The 15,000-nt window shown below is 39.5% G+C and overlaps 1 protein-coding gene across 7 annotated transcripts in view; it reads right to left on the bottom strand.

Annotated features, from left to right (window-relative positions):
- LOC144977399 (GATOR2 complex protein WDR59-like) overlaps nucleotides 1-15,000 on the bottom strand; it is an 82,495-nt gene that overhangs the window by 41,210 nt on the left and 26,285 nt on the right. For all 7 annotated transcript variants that reach the window (XM_078922573.1, XM_078922576.1, XM_078922570.1 and 4 more), the window contains exon 12: nucleotides 84-208. In XM_078922573.1, coding sequence (XP_078778699.1) covers nucleotides 84-208 — 125 coding nt within the window. The remainder of the gene's footprint in view (nucleotides 1-83; nucleotides 209-15,000) is intronic.

The raw sequence follows: 15,000 nt of genomic DNA, 5'->3' as shown, positions 1-15,000 counted from the left end.
TTTTAAAAATATGTGTGAAGCGAACGCTCTACCAACTGAGCTATCGGGACCACCTGGATCTGAATACAGATTATGGTACTTACTCTGAGACTGAAGAAAGTCTTTCCAATCTGTGTCGACTACCGGCAGTGCTGGTGCTTCTCTGCAGAGTAGGGGTCAGATCGTCGATCTTATGGAAGGGATAGTCGTCCATCTCGTGACCACACAACTGGAATGTACCAAAAAAAATGAGGAGAGATGTCACATTAACCATTATCCTCCAGCTTCAATGCCAATACAAAGGCCTACTCTCTATAGAGTGAAGTCTGTCCTACTGTATGGATGTGAAACTTGGAATGCATCGCAGACATGTATAAGGAGGATACAGATTTTCGTAAACAGGTGCATGCGTAAGCTACTCAGAATAAAATGGATGGATAGAATTAAGAATGAAGAAGTATGGAAACGAACACAGCAGAAACCAGTGGGAGAGGAAATAGGAAGAAGATGATGGAGGTGGATTGGACACACCCTTAGGAAGAATGACTCCACTATAACAAAGAAAGTATTGGACTGGAACCCTCAGGGCAGAATATCTAGGGGAAGGCCACGGGGAACATGGAAAAAAGAAGCTGATATACAGAGAAGTGATAAGACATGGGACGAGTTTAAAAAGTTAGCTGAGGATAGAGAAGGGTGGAAATTGTTTGTCTGTGGCCTATACCCTGACCCAGGGTGAAAAAGGCAATGATGATGATGACTCTCCATAGCGGCTAACTGTTCAAAAGGCTAAAACAGGACACCTATCACACAATAAGGCCATGACCCAAAACACCAGTATGGTTGGACCGTTATACTATAAAATAATCAAAATTTCGGGCTTATTCTGTTCCTCGTTTGATTTTGCTAGTCAAAAAGGCATGGCAAAAACCTGGGATATATGCAAAGGTCGTTTCCATGTACATAAACAATCCAATTTTTTTTTAATCATTTTTTCCTCATATTGACAAATCGGGACAGTCCCGATTTTATCTGGATAGTTGGCTACTATGCTACTTGTTTTGATAATAATAATAATAATAATATAATAATAAATAATAATAATAATAATAATAATAATAATAATAATAATAATAATAATAATAATAATATATAATAATAATCCAGTAAAAAGCAAGAAAATGGGATAGTAAAGAGTTCTAGAATTACAATTAAAGCACCCAAGAAAAGGTAAGACAAAGGGGAATTGGTTCAAATAGGAAACAGATGTAGATTCAGAGCACCCTATGAAAGTACTTAGTTTGAGATCACCTAAAAGTCTCAACCAGACACAAACACACTAGAAGAAGAATACACTCAAATGTTTACAAATCATATGTAAAGAAAACATAATACAGTGCATAACAGAGAGAGATTTACAAGGAAAAAAATGTCATCTTCTAAAACTAACTATACATTTTTTTTTTTTTTTTTTTTTTTGGGGGGGGGGGTATTTTATTTATCTATTATTTTGTTTTGTAGTATTTTTTTTCTTCGGATTGTTAACTTTTCTGTTTGTTTGTTTGTATTTTTTTTCTTCTTTTCTTTAAGATTATGATTTACTAAGGCTAAGGCCAATGCATGCCATAAACCCTGAATTATCATTGCTAAATAAACAAACAGTATAAATACGATAAAACGTTTTATTCCATATCATTTCCTGCCCAGTATGTATTGAAATGTCGCCGAAGTCTAGGATTGTAATCACGCCACAAACGGTATCAGAACTGCCAACTTGAAAATTTTAAAATGCGTAGTTTCCAAGGGGAAAAAAAAAGAAAAAGTCATTTTAAATGGCTTTAAAAATAAACAGTTTTCTCTCAGAATGGTCCAAAAATGTTCCAAAGTCCTGAATATAGGTTCTAAGGAGCTAGAGTTTCCTTTTCAACAAGATTTATTGAGTCAAAGAGACCTATGCAGCTCTGTAGCTGGTGACAAAATTTCGTATTTCTACGAATTTTTCGTGGTACTAGGCAGGTCTGCGGTATGTCCTTGTATATAAGGAACTAGAGGAACCATTCATTAAATGTGATTGAGGGGTAATTGAGCAGGTGGCAGGTGCCGGCAGAGTGAGTAAGAGAAAGAGAGAGAGAGAGAGAGAGAGAGAGAGAGAGAGAGAGAGAGAGAGATGGAGAGCGAGAGAGAGAGGAAGAGAGAGAGAGAGAGAGAGAGAGAGAGAGCGAGAGAGAGGAGGGAAGGAAGGGAGAGATATGGAGAAAAGGGGGAAGGAGAAGAAGAGGGGGGAGGGGGCGGGGGAGGGAAAGCGAGCGAGCGAGAGAAAGGGCGGAGAAGGAGTGGGATGGGGAGGGAGAGAGAATGAGAGAGAGACCAGAGAGAAAGAGAGAGAGGGGGAGGAGCAGGGAGAGAAGGTAGGGAGAGGGAATGAGAGAGATAGAGACAAGGGAGAGAGAAAGAGAGAGAGAGAGAGGGAGGGACATCGGACAGACAGAGAGACCGAGAGTGGGGTGGGGGGGGGGGGAGAGAGAAAGGAACATCAGACAGACAGAGAAACAGAGATGGAGGGAGGGAAAGGAACATCGGACAGACAGAGAAACAGAGATGGGGGAGGGAAAGGAACATCAGACAGAAAGAGAAACGGAGATAGAAGGAGAGAAATAAATATCAGACAGACAGAGAAACAGAGATGGAAGAAGAGAATGGAACATCAGACAGACAGAGAAACAGAGATAGAAGGAGAGAAATGAAAATCAGACAGACAGAGAAACGGAGATGGAAGGAGAGAATGGAACATCAGACAGACAGAGAAACAGAGATAGAAGGAGAGAAATGAAAATCAGACAGACAGAGAAACAGAGATGGAAGGAGAGAATGGAACATCAGACAGACAGAGAAACAGAGGTAGAAGGAGAGAAATGAAAATCAGACAGACAGAGAAACAGAGATGGAAGGATAGATTGGAACATCAGATAGACAGAGAAAACAGAGATAGAAGGAGATAAATGAAAATCAGACAGACAGAGAAACAGAGATGGAAGGAGAGAAATGAAAATCAGAAAGACAGAGAAACAGAGATGGAGGGAGGGAAAGGAACATCGGACAGACAGAGAAACAGAGATGGAGGGAGGTAAAGGAACATCAGACAGACAGAGAAACAGAGATTGAGGGAGGAAAAGGAACATTGGACAGACAGCGAAACGGAGATGGAAGGATGGAGGAGGAACATCAGACAGAGGATACAGTCAGACAAAAAAAAAAAAAAAAAACTGTGAGTAACATTCAACGTTTAGAGTATGTATGCTCCATTGACGCTATGCCTTTAGGTAAAATAATACTCCTAGTGGAAATGAACAACCCATCTCTCTCTCTCTCTCTCTCTCTCTCTCTCTCTCTCTCTCTCTCTCTCTCTCTCTCTCTCTCTCTATCCCTCCCTCTCTAGGGTATAATGTTCCAAAGCAACATGACAACAACGTACATGCAAATAAAAGATACACACACACACAAACACACACACACACACACACAATCACATGATCTGCAATACTATACTTACCATCTTCGATTATCAGCATTGCACGCAAGGTCACGTGACATCGAAATCCAACGAAATGGAATAACTCTATTATTATTGTTATTAAAAACTCACAATCATGCACTACTTGACTGTCTCTCCACACTTGAGTTTATTGAGATCACAAAAATGTCATAGCCAAAATAAATTATACACACCGTCTTCAGGAGACAAATCATGAATCAAGGATAAAACTGGACATGTTAATCTGAAACACACACCGTTAACTGTATTGGTGCTATGCGTTAAGTTTAAAAACTCACAAAATTCGCCAGTCGGAAATAACGTACCAATGTACCAAAACTAAGTGTAACCGTGACCCTTTATAGTCTGATTGATACATTGATACAGAATCATTATTATTATTATTATTAATTATTATTATTATTATTATTATTATTATTATTATTATTATTATTATTATTATTATTATTATTATTATTATTATTATCATCATCATTATTAGTGTTGTTATTGTTAATTTTTACTATTATTATTGTTAAAATTATTATCATCACCATAGACTTCTGACACTTCTCTACCCACTTAACGTCTTATGTATCATCAACATAAACGTGCCTCCTGCTCCGCTCACTTTACTCTCTGACCAAGGAATACGCTAGTACAAGAAAGGTAAGAGAAAAGAGAATAGTAATCTCTCTCTCTCTCTCTCTCTCTCTCTCTCTCTCTCTCTCTCCCCACACACACACACACACACACACATACACACATGCATTCACACATACATACATACCCCCCCCCCCCCACCCCCCAAAAAAAAAAAAAAAGAAAGCGTAAATGACTGTAGTAACCGTGCTCCGTGCGGTCGGCCAGAAAATTCATCCATCAAATACCGATCAATAGATTAACCAAAAGAATCATTTGTCTCCTTGAGCACTTTCTAGCAACAACTCACTTTTCACATTCGTTTGTTGATGATTGTAATGTAGTCGTGTTTTGTGACGTAATCTTTTGTTCAGTACTCGGCATTATCATCTCATAGATGATTACAGATAGATAGCTGCCTACTTGAGATTTGAAAAATTCGAAGTTTCCAATGGAATAAATGAAAAAAAGTCACTGTAAAAAGCTTTACAAATCAATAATTTGCCATCACCATGATCCATATATGCTTCAAAGTCCTGAATATAGGATCTGAGGAACTAAATTTTCCTTTTCAACAAGATTTATTGAGTCAAAGAGGCGAATGCAGCTCTGTGGCTGGACCCAAAATTCGTAATTCTACGAATTTTTCGTAGTGCTAGGCAGGTCTGTGATAATGATACTATGACCTCATAGAGGACTGTACTAGTACTAGTAGTACTATAAGTAGACTCTGGTTCAGTATCATCAGGCTTTGAGTTTACGAAGGCGACGACGGTTACGGTTCAAGCACGCCAATGAAGTAGCCATCTTCATTGTACCCTACGTAACAGTTATTACGCCCCAAGCAATCAGTACAAACATACTGATTACATCCCCCCCCCCCCCCCCCCTCCCCCTTCTTCTCTCTCTCTCTCTCTCCCTCTCTCTTTGTGTGTGTGTGTGTGTGTGTACCCCCCCCCCTCCCCAGGCAATCAGTACGAACATGATACTGATTACACCACTGCTATTCGACGGTAATATGACGTCACCTGGCTAAGAGTGGCTATAGCAAAGAGCCGCTTGAGGTTTTGAACAAAGGTTGAAGAAAGTTACCAATGTGGGTAGATCGATAAAAAATGCCTTCCCCCCCCCCCCCCCCCCCCCCCCTCCTTTCTTGTTAAAATTTCTCAACCATGGGACTTCCATGAAGTACACCCGTGAAGTCCCTCCCACTCTTTCTCTCTCTATACCCCTCCCACCCTCTCTTCTCTACCTCTCCCCCCCCCCCCTCTCTCTCTCTCTCTCTCTCTACCCCTCCCACTCTCCCTACCCCTTCTCTACCCCCTCCCACTCTCCTCCCCCCCCCCCACCCCCAATCACCACCACCACCACCGACTTCTACGTAAAAAATATTCGTCAAACGCCGCCAGGAACCCAAGGAATAAAATGAATATTAATATTCTGTCTGTTTTATGTCCCAACCACACGATTTGATTATGGAAATATCTACTATTCTACCGTGCTCTGGAAAAACACATATTTAGAAATTTGGCTAGAAAACTCGTCCTTCAAATATCGATCGATTTAAACGACCCTCGTCTTAGAGAAAGAAAAAAAAGAAAGAAAGAAAAAAAAATTTACAAAAAAATTAAATTAAAACTTTAAATCCTGGGACTTTGCTACGACGAGGGTCATTTAAATCGATCGATATTTGAAGGGCGAGTTTTCTGGCCAAATTTCTAAATATGTGTTATTCAAGAGTACGGCAGTATTGAGCTACGACGAACAGAAAAGCACTGACATGACCAATATTATAAAGATAAAAATAGCGCCAACGCCAACCGCACCCAAATTCCAGGAACTGATTTCTGCCAGCATATCATTGTAGTTACCAATCAAATCGTTTTACAGCAGACTTGCCCTGTAGCTACGTGGCAGTAGTAATAGTAATAGTAATAGTAGAATTACGAATTTTTGGCTCCAGCTCTAAAGAACTGCGTGGCTCAGCGGTACAGTCTTTGCTCCGTACCAGAAAGGTACCGAGTTCGATCACCCGCCGCTGCGCTGTGTGACTTTGAGTTTGAGTGAGCAAGTCACTTCGCCCTTGCTCAATATGCGGCGCTGCACTGCGGCTGACGCCTGGGTTATTCCAGTCTTCCCTTGGAATAGACCCTAGAAACAAATTTCCCCTATGGGATGAATAAAGGGAATTTTATTTATTTATTTTATTTTAAATCTTGTTGAAAAGGAAAGTTTAGTTTCTTAGAATCTATATTTAGAACTTTGGATACTTTTTGGATCGTGCTGAGGGCAAATTATTTATTTCTAAAGCTATTTAAATTGACTTTTATCTTTTTTTCCCCCTTGGAAACTACGAATTGTTGAAACTTCAAGTAGGCAGCTCTGTTTTACAGTAACTTAACATCACAGTACAGCAGCAACAACAGCAACACAGACGACGACGACGACGACGACAATAACAACGATTGAAAAATGGAAAAGAAAAGAAAAAAAAAATTAAAGAAAGAAAAGAAAAGAAGAAAAAAAAAGTTTACAAGTCACTTGTGTGTTCAAGTTCAAGTGTCAAGGCCAGCAAGTCAACAACAACAACAAAGACAACAACAACAACAAAGATAACAACAACAACAACAACAAAGACAACAACAACAACAACAACAAAGACAACAACAAGAACAACAACAAAGACAACAACAACAAACAAAAACGATATTATCTAACTAGGACAATTATTTATGATTATTAACGAAGTGGCCTAGTTATTATTTTTTTAATGTACAGCCGTTACTTCCGTGACCTAATTCTAACACAGGGGAGGGGGGGGGGGGCATATACATTTTTTTTTACCAATGTGGGTAGATCGATAAAAAAATGCACTCCCCCCCTCCCCCCCCCCCCCCCCTTCCTTGTTGAAAGCACTCAACCATGGAACTTCCATGAAGTACATCCGTGAGGTCCCAGGTTCGAGAGTTTTTGACACGAGGGGGGGGGGGGGTCATTTTAATCGATTTGTACTTAACTGACCAGTTTTTCTGGCCATTAAAAAAAAGTGTGTGTGTGTGTGTTTGTGCGTGTGAATGTATTATTGTGTGTGTGTATATAGATAGAATGAAGTTGACGTCACTCGGGTCTTTGTTATTGTCTTTTTGCCATCCGCGTTTATGAGTAATTCTCACTAAACTGTATTAACCAGACTATAAACGTCCATGGTTACACATAGTTTTGTGTGTTGGTCCGTTATACTTCCGGATGGCAATGTTATGAACTTCTTAGCTGAGCGCATACTATCTATATGTTTGTCGTGTATATGTTTGTGTGTGTTTGTGTGTGAGTATGAGTATGTGTGTGTGTGTTTTTTTGTTTTTTTGTTATTGTTTTCAAAATACGACTGCACCTATTATCACGGACGGATCACGAGTGTATAGATGCTGTGCGCTTGGCTAAGAAATTCACAACACTGCCATCCGGGAAATATAATGAATCGCTCAACACACAATACTATGTGTGTAACCTTGAACGTTTATAGCCTGTTTAATTAATACAGTTTATTGAGAATTACTCATAAACATGAATGGCGCAAAAAACAAAAACAAAACAAAAAAACAACAAAACAAAAACAAAAACAATACCTGAGTGAGGTCAACTTCGCTCTATCTATTGCCCGATAAATAATATTAAAATCATTAATAGGCCTATCCATCATAAACAATTCAATTTCCAAAAAAAATCTATGGATTCTTGTTTACTTTTCTGAGACCCATCACTCAAAAGTCCTCAACTACTACTAGCCAGAATATAGTAATAGTAACACATTTTTTTTAAAAAATTAAATTTTTAAAGTTTAAAAAATACAAACTCCGAATCGAACGGGTCTCAAAACGCAACATTTAAAGAACAGTGCAATAATTCATTAATTGAAAGATTTTTAAAAAGTTTTTTTTCTTTTTCTCTCTATAATTACTATTTAGTAACATTTCTGGGGCCGTTTCTTTACCTCGAGGACCGTACGGAAGGCCTCCCAATAAATAAGTCATCAACATTTGAAAATTAAGTATGAAATCCACCACAAACTGCAGACTAAATAAAATAAAAAATAACTACATCATAACTACTGATAAATTATACGTCAACTCGTCCCCAACTGGTCCCCCCCTTCCTCCTCGAGAATATTGTGTTGGAATTTGAAACGATAACAACAATAACAAATGATTTATACCATTGATAAACAATTCCAGGAAATATATATATACATATTATAATCGTGCATAAATGACTCCAAAACTATTTTTCCCTTGAAATTGAAAAGCCTCCTACTCCTGTGTCACGCATAACAACAAACTCAGCGTGCGAAAGACTTAAAACTAGATCAATGCCTTCTTCTCATTGTCTACTGATAGTAGTCACTGCTTCTTCTACATGAACTAGCTACTATGCCGTGCTCTGGAAAAACAACACATTTTTAAAAATTGGCCAGAAAACTCGTCCTTCAAATATCGATCGATTTAAATGACCCTCGTCTTAGCAAAACCTTTCAAACCTGTTACTTTGCTCGTGAAGTTTTCCAGTCGCGAAGTCCCGGGTTTGAAAGTTTTTGCTTAGACGAGGGTCATTTAAATCGATCGATATTTGAAGGACGAGTTTTCTGGCCAAATTTCTAAAATATGTGTTTTTCAAGAGTACGGCAGCGTACGTTTGAGTGAATGGATGAATGGATGAAACGTCGCTGTTGCGTGACCCATTTCAAAACAAGAACTTGACGAGAAACAAGAGCTACACACAACACGAGACAGCACGTTTCCGTCCGCGAGCGAACACCACGGAACACACAACAAACACGGCACAATCAGCAGCACGTCTCCTCGCCATCCGCTTTGCAAGAATAACAAGCCACCCAGTCACAACAAAGCTTGTTTTCGTTACTAGGTCAAAGTTCGAGTGCACAATTTCGAGTGTAATGCCCTGCCCACCCCCCCCTCTCTCTCTCTCTCTCTCTCTCTCTCTCTCTCTCTCTCTCTCTCTCTCTCTCTCTCTCTCTCTATCTCTCTCTTTTTTCTTCTCTCTTTTTTCTCTCTCTCTTTTTCTTTCTTTTTTCTTCTTCTCTCTTCTCTCTCTTCCTCAAAGTATCTCTCTCTCTCATCTTTTTCTCTCCTCTCTCTTCTCCTCTCTCTCTCTCTCTCTCTCTCTCTCTCTTTCATTCTCTCTCTCTTTCATTCTCTCTCTCATTCTTTCTCTCCTCTCTCTCTTTTTCCTTCACTCTCTCTATCATTCTCTCTCTCTTTCTTTCTCTCCTCTCTCTCTTTTTCTTTCATTCTCTCTTCTCTCTTTCTTCTCTCTCTCCTCTCTTTACTCTCTCTCTCCTCTCTCTTCTTCTCTCTCTCTTCTTTCTCTCCTCTCTCTCTTTCTCATCTCTCTCTCTTCTCTTTCTTTCTCTCCTCTCTCTCTTTTTCTTTCATACTCTCTCTCTTTTTCTTTCATTCTCTCTCTCTCTCTTTCTCTCCTCTCCTCTCTCTCTCTCTCTTCTTCTTTCTTTCTCTCTCTCTCTCTTCTCTCTCCTCACTCTCTCTTCATTCTCTCTTTTTCTCTCCTCTCTCTCTCTTTCTTCTATTCTCTCTCTTCTTCTCTCCTCTTCTTTCTCTCTATCTCTCTCTTCTCTCTCTTCATATCTCTCTCTTCATCTCTCTCTCTCTTCTTCACTCTCTTTCTTTTCTCTCTCTCCTCTCCTTTCTATCTCTCTCTCTTTTCTTCTCTCCCCTCTCTCTTTTCTTCATACTCTCTCTCTTTTCTTCATTCTCTCTCTCTCTCTCTCCTCTCCTCTCCCTCATCTCTCTCTCTCTCCTTCTTCTCTCTCACCTCTCTCCTCTCTCTCTCTCTCTCTGTCTCTTTCTTTCTTTCTTTCACTCTCTCTCTCTCTCCTCTCACTCTCAATCGCTCTCTCTTCCTTCTTTCTCCTCTCTCTCTCTCTCTCTCTCTCTCAATCTCTCTCTTTCTCTCTCCCCCCCCCCCCCCAACTAGTCTGCGTATGTCATTGACCTGTCGTGACCCATTAATTAATGTTTTACTTGTTTAGATGTTTTGTTTTTGTTTTTTTTTTGTCAATAGATGAAGAAGGATTTTTGAGCCCGAAGCGTTCAGTATTTAGTGTATTAAGTTCTTTCTTTCTTTTTTTTTTCTGCCTTATTTTATTTTATTTTTCTCTTTTTCTTCTTCTTTTTTATATTAAAAATTAATTTAAAATCACGATTATAAAATTACTCCTTATAGCTAGTCTAGTCAGTCCTGTTATTTTTGTTTTTAAGGGTTTTACGTTTTTACATTTAGGTCATATCAGCGCCAGTAAAAAGGAAGAAAATGGGATAGCGAAAAGATTCTAGATTTACAATTAAAAGGACTCGAGGAAAAAGTAAGACAGAGGGGAATGCTTCAAATAGGGAGCAGATGTAGATTCCAAGAGCACACTATGTACTTAGTTTGAGATCACCTAAATGTCTCACCCAGACACCAGTACAAGATCCCACTATGAGGAATACACTCAAATGCTTACATTATACATTCAAAATAACAAATATAACAATACATAATTGAGAGATGATTTACAAGGAAAAAAATATCATCTCCCAAAACAATAACTATGCATTTGACTGACTCCCTCCCAGCCAACCACTACGGTAAGGGCTAAGGCAAAATCGAGTAATCTCATTCCAAGATAAAGAAAGAAAATAAAATTGGAAAACAGCTACAAAGGGATAGAAGACAGTACGTGCCACTGTGGGAGGCCAGGAAGTCAGTCCTACAGCTGCTGCTATCAGATTAGTACATAGATCAGATACGTGTTCTCTTTAATTTAACGCAACGGTGATGTGAGTACAGTCAGCACGGTGCCTGGGCTATTTATTTATAACGATTATTAAGGCAATTACTCCCCCGCTATGACCTCATTCCAACGCCATGACTAAGTGTTTTCGTCCTATCCTGTTACAACGAAATCTGCTGCATTCTTGGGGGGGGGGGGGGGGGGGGGGGGGGGGGGGGGGGTGGGGGGAGAGGAGGAATGAAATACACGTATCTATTATTTTGGCCAGAAAACTCGTCCTTCAATTAAATTATATCGATCGAGTAAAATGACCATGGTCTTGGAGAAAACCCTCAAACCTGGGACTTACGCTGTATAAATCAATTTTTTTTTTAAACAAAACAAAACAAAAAAAAACTTGAGCTTTTATATAGAGCAATATCCACTAATTGTGCTCAACGCGCTTTAAAAGGGGTCCCTGGCCAACAGCAACACGTAACATGTAGGACGTGACATGACGCCTGTTAGGCGATATTACAATTCTTTTCGAACAAAGACAACGCTGTTAACGGCCAGGTGCTCATTTTACACCTGAGTACGGTGAGAAAATTTGAGTAAAGAGCCTTTTCCAAGGACTCAACTATGCGCCGAGCGAGGCTCGAACCCAGGACCTTCTGATCCGAAAGCGAGTGTCATACCGCAAGACCACATAGCCGCATCTATTGATGCTACGCATTTAGGTAAAATACTTGCAAAATATCCGCCAGCCACATTAAACATACCGACGCACAAAACTGTGTGAGACCTGGTTGATATTTTAGTGAGAACTAATCTGTCTAAAATAATAACAAAATGCTAAGTGGTGTCATCTTCATTCCCTCTATTGGTTTGGTTCGACGTATGCATACATGAAGTTCTGACATCCGAACACAATTATGGGCCTAGTTGAACATTGTTTAGCTGGACAATCTTTTGCGTCATTTTTAAATTATTATTTTTTTTTTTGGTGTGAGCCCATAATAAATTGGGTTATCAGACCTGCATATAATTGCAAGTCGGTTTGGGTAAACACAGACCATATTTTTCTCCCCTATCAGTTGTCGATGCCACTTTTATCCAGTACTTGTTAGTGTCAATGGAAGAAGATAAAACCGTTTATAACAACTGTATGTAGATACGGATTAGATAGGCGTAGTACAGCGATAACACGAAATGTGGAAAAAAATATGACCCATCCAGAACCTTTCCGTAACAGAAGGAAAGAAAGTTACAAAAAAATAAAAAAAAAAACAACAAAAAAACAAAAACAAAATAAAAAAAATAAAAAATAAAAAAAAACACCACCTTCGTCCCCCCTTCCGAAAGGAACCGTCCGAAATGAAAACAAAGACCCCCCCCCCCCCCCCCGAAAAACAACAACAACAACAACAACAACAACAAAAAGAACCCCTCTTAAAATCGAAAAAGGAGCCCCTCCTAAAAACAATAAAGAAAAGCTTTAAAAAAAAACAAAAAAAAAAAAACAATACTTTTTTTTTTTAAACAGGAAAGGGGTGGAAGGGGGGCACTCTCTCTCCCCAAAAAGGGATCTCTCTTTTAAAAAAGATAAATGAATACAAGTTGCAGATTTCATAACAACAATAATAGAACTGTAGTTATAAAGGCTTCTTACTACTTCTTTGTGCAATTAGGTGGTCTTGACATTGCGATAAGACACTCGCTTTCGGATCGGACGGTCCTGGGATGGAGCCCCGCTCGGCGCATAGTTGAGTCCTTAGAAAAGGCTCTTTACTCACATTCTGGCACCGGACTCGGGTGTAAAATGAGTACCTGGCCGTTAACAACGTTGTTTCTGTCGGGGGAAAAAATTGTAATCTCGACTAACAGGCGTCATGTCTCGTTCTACACTGAACGTGCTGCTGTTGGTCAGGGACCCCGTGTAACGCGTTTTGAGCACGCTTAGTGGATATTGCGCTATATAAAAGCTCAAGTTTTTTGGGGTTGTTTTTTGTTTGTTTGTTGTTGTTTTTTTTTTGTTTTTTTTTTTTTGTTTTTTTTTTTTTTTTTTTTTTTGTTTTTTTTTTTTTTTTGGGGGGGGGGGGGGGGGGGGTGCAGTCTTATTAAGATAAGGAATCTTCTTTCTTTTATTATGAATTAAAAAAAAAAATTAAAAAGAAAGAAGAAAGAAAATAGATCGCCAGGTGATAAATTTTTCTTCTTTTAGTATCAAATGTTTATTATGACAACAAATCATCATCGATTAGATAAATGGACATATTGATGGCATGCAAATGGGAAGAAGAAGAAAAAAATGAAAGAAAACAAAATTGATAACGTGTGGCTAAATTAGGTCACGCATCCAACTCCTACCGAAATAGCACAATTTTCGCCAATTTCCCATCATCTTAGAAGTTGGCTTAAAAACTGCGGATAAGAAGGGTAGAAATCCAAAATTAGCCGCTCTGGGCTTTTTTTTTTTTAAGGGAAAAAAAAAGGGGGGGGGGGGGGACTCTCAATAAATCTGTATTTATTTATCTCCTTATATAAGGCTCTATCCTTTCCATCCATCCATCCATCCAGCATGCCAGCCAGCCATCCATCCATCCGTCCGTCCAACCATCCATCCATCCGTCCGTCCACCCATCCATCCATCCGTCCGTCCACCCATCCATCCATCCGTCCGTCCAACCATCCATCCATCCATCCATCCGTCCAACCATCCATCCATCCATCCATCCATCCATCCATCCACCCAGCATGCCAGCCAGCCATCCATCCATCCATCCATCCGTCCAACCATCCATCCATCCATTTCGTGAGATATTGATGTACACGAATCTATAGACTGCTCAACTATTCAGGGAGCTTTAATCGTATTTGTATTCTCACCTCATTATCTTTTCACCGGCAACATTGTTTACAGCAGTTAACTGAGTCCAAAGTTCAATGAACCGCCAAAACATAATCTCTCTCTCTCTCTCTCTCTCTCTCTCTCTCTCTCTCTCTCTCTCTCTCTCTCTCTCTCTCTCTCTCTCTCTCTCCATGCTTTTGCAATGTCATTTATATGTATCTCAATTATTTACTTTCCATGCTAGAATTAAGGGAAGGAACAACAACCCCCCCCCCCCCCCCCCCACCCCCAAGCAAAAGATCAAAGGAAAATTTTATCACCTGGCGATCTATTTTCTTCCTTTTTAATTCTTTTTTTTTTTGCATTCAGAACATAAATAAAAGAAAGAAGATTCCATATCTTAATAAGACCACCCCCCCCCCCCCCCCCCCCCCCCCCCCCCCCCCCCCCCCCCGAATAAAATTAAAATTAATGAAGGTTTGCCAGATGGCAATGTACATGGCCAAAATTGGCCACACAGAAAACGGTGTTTCCGTTTTAAAATTTATTTCTAAATATTTTTATCGTGGTTGATTTTTCGTCTATCCAAACCGGTGAGCTTTTCAAAGGGGGTCACAGAGTGTTAGTTACGTTTCTCCACGTGAGGTTCTATTTGATCTTTTTTCTTTTTTTGTTCAAAAAAACAACAATGATTCCCATTATTCATTCCATAATTTGTCTTTAGGGTCGATTCGAAGGGAAGACTGAATAACCCAGGCTTTACAGCGCCGCAAAACTGAGCTAGGGCGAGGTGACTTGCTCAAGACGACACACAACAGCGGGTATTCGAGCTCGGTACCCTTCAGGTACGAAGCAAAGTCTGTACCGCTGAGCCACGCCTGCTTTGAAGTCGGAAATTGGCCACAAGAAATTTCCATCACTATCTAACGCCACACACTGTCAAACCTGTTCCGATGCGTTGATTTTTAAACCTATCGTTCAATACCGTAAATAGATCATCTATTAGATGATGTGCGCTTGGCTTAGAAGCCCAAAACATTGCCATATTATAACAGACCAACACACAAAACTATGTGTAATCTCGAACGTTTATAGTCTGGTTAATACAGTTGAGTGAGAATTACGCATAGACATGGATGGCAAAAAAAAAAACAAAAAAATAATAATAATAATAACAACAAACAAAAAACAATAACAAAGACATGAGTG

Source organism: Berghia stephanieae, chromosome 7, assembly GCF_034508935.2.
Source record: "Berghia stephanieae isolate SIO BIC M18660-M18661 chromosome 7, UCSD_Bste_1.3, whole genome shotgun sequence".
In the NCBI taxonomy this organism is placed as follows: Eukaryota; Metazoa; Mollusca; class Gastropoda; order Nudibranchia; family Aeolidiidae; genus Berghia; species Berghia stephanieae.
The sequence above is the reverse complement of the archived record's forward strand: the minus strand, read 5'-3'. Positions and strand labels throughout refer to the sequence as shown.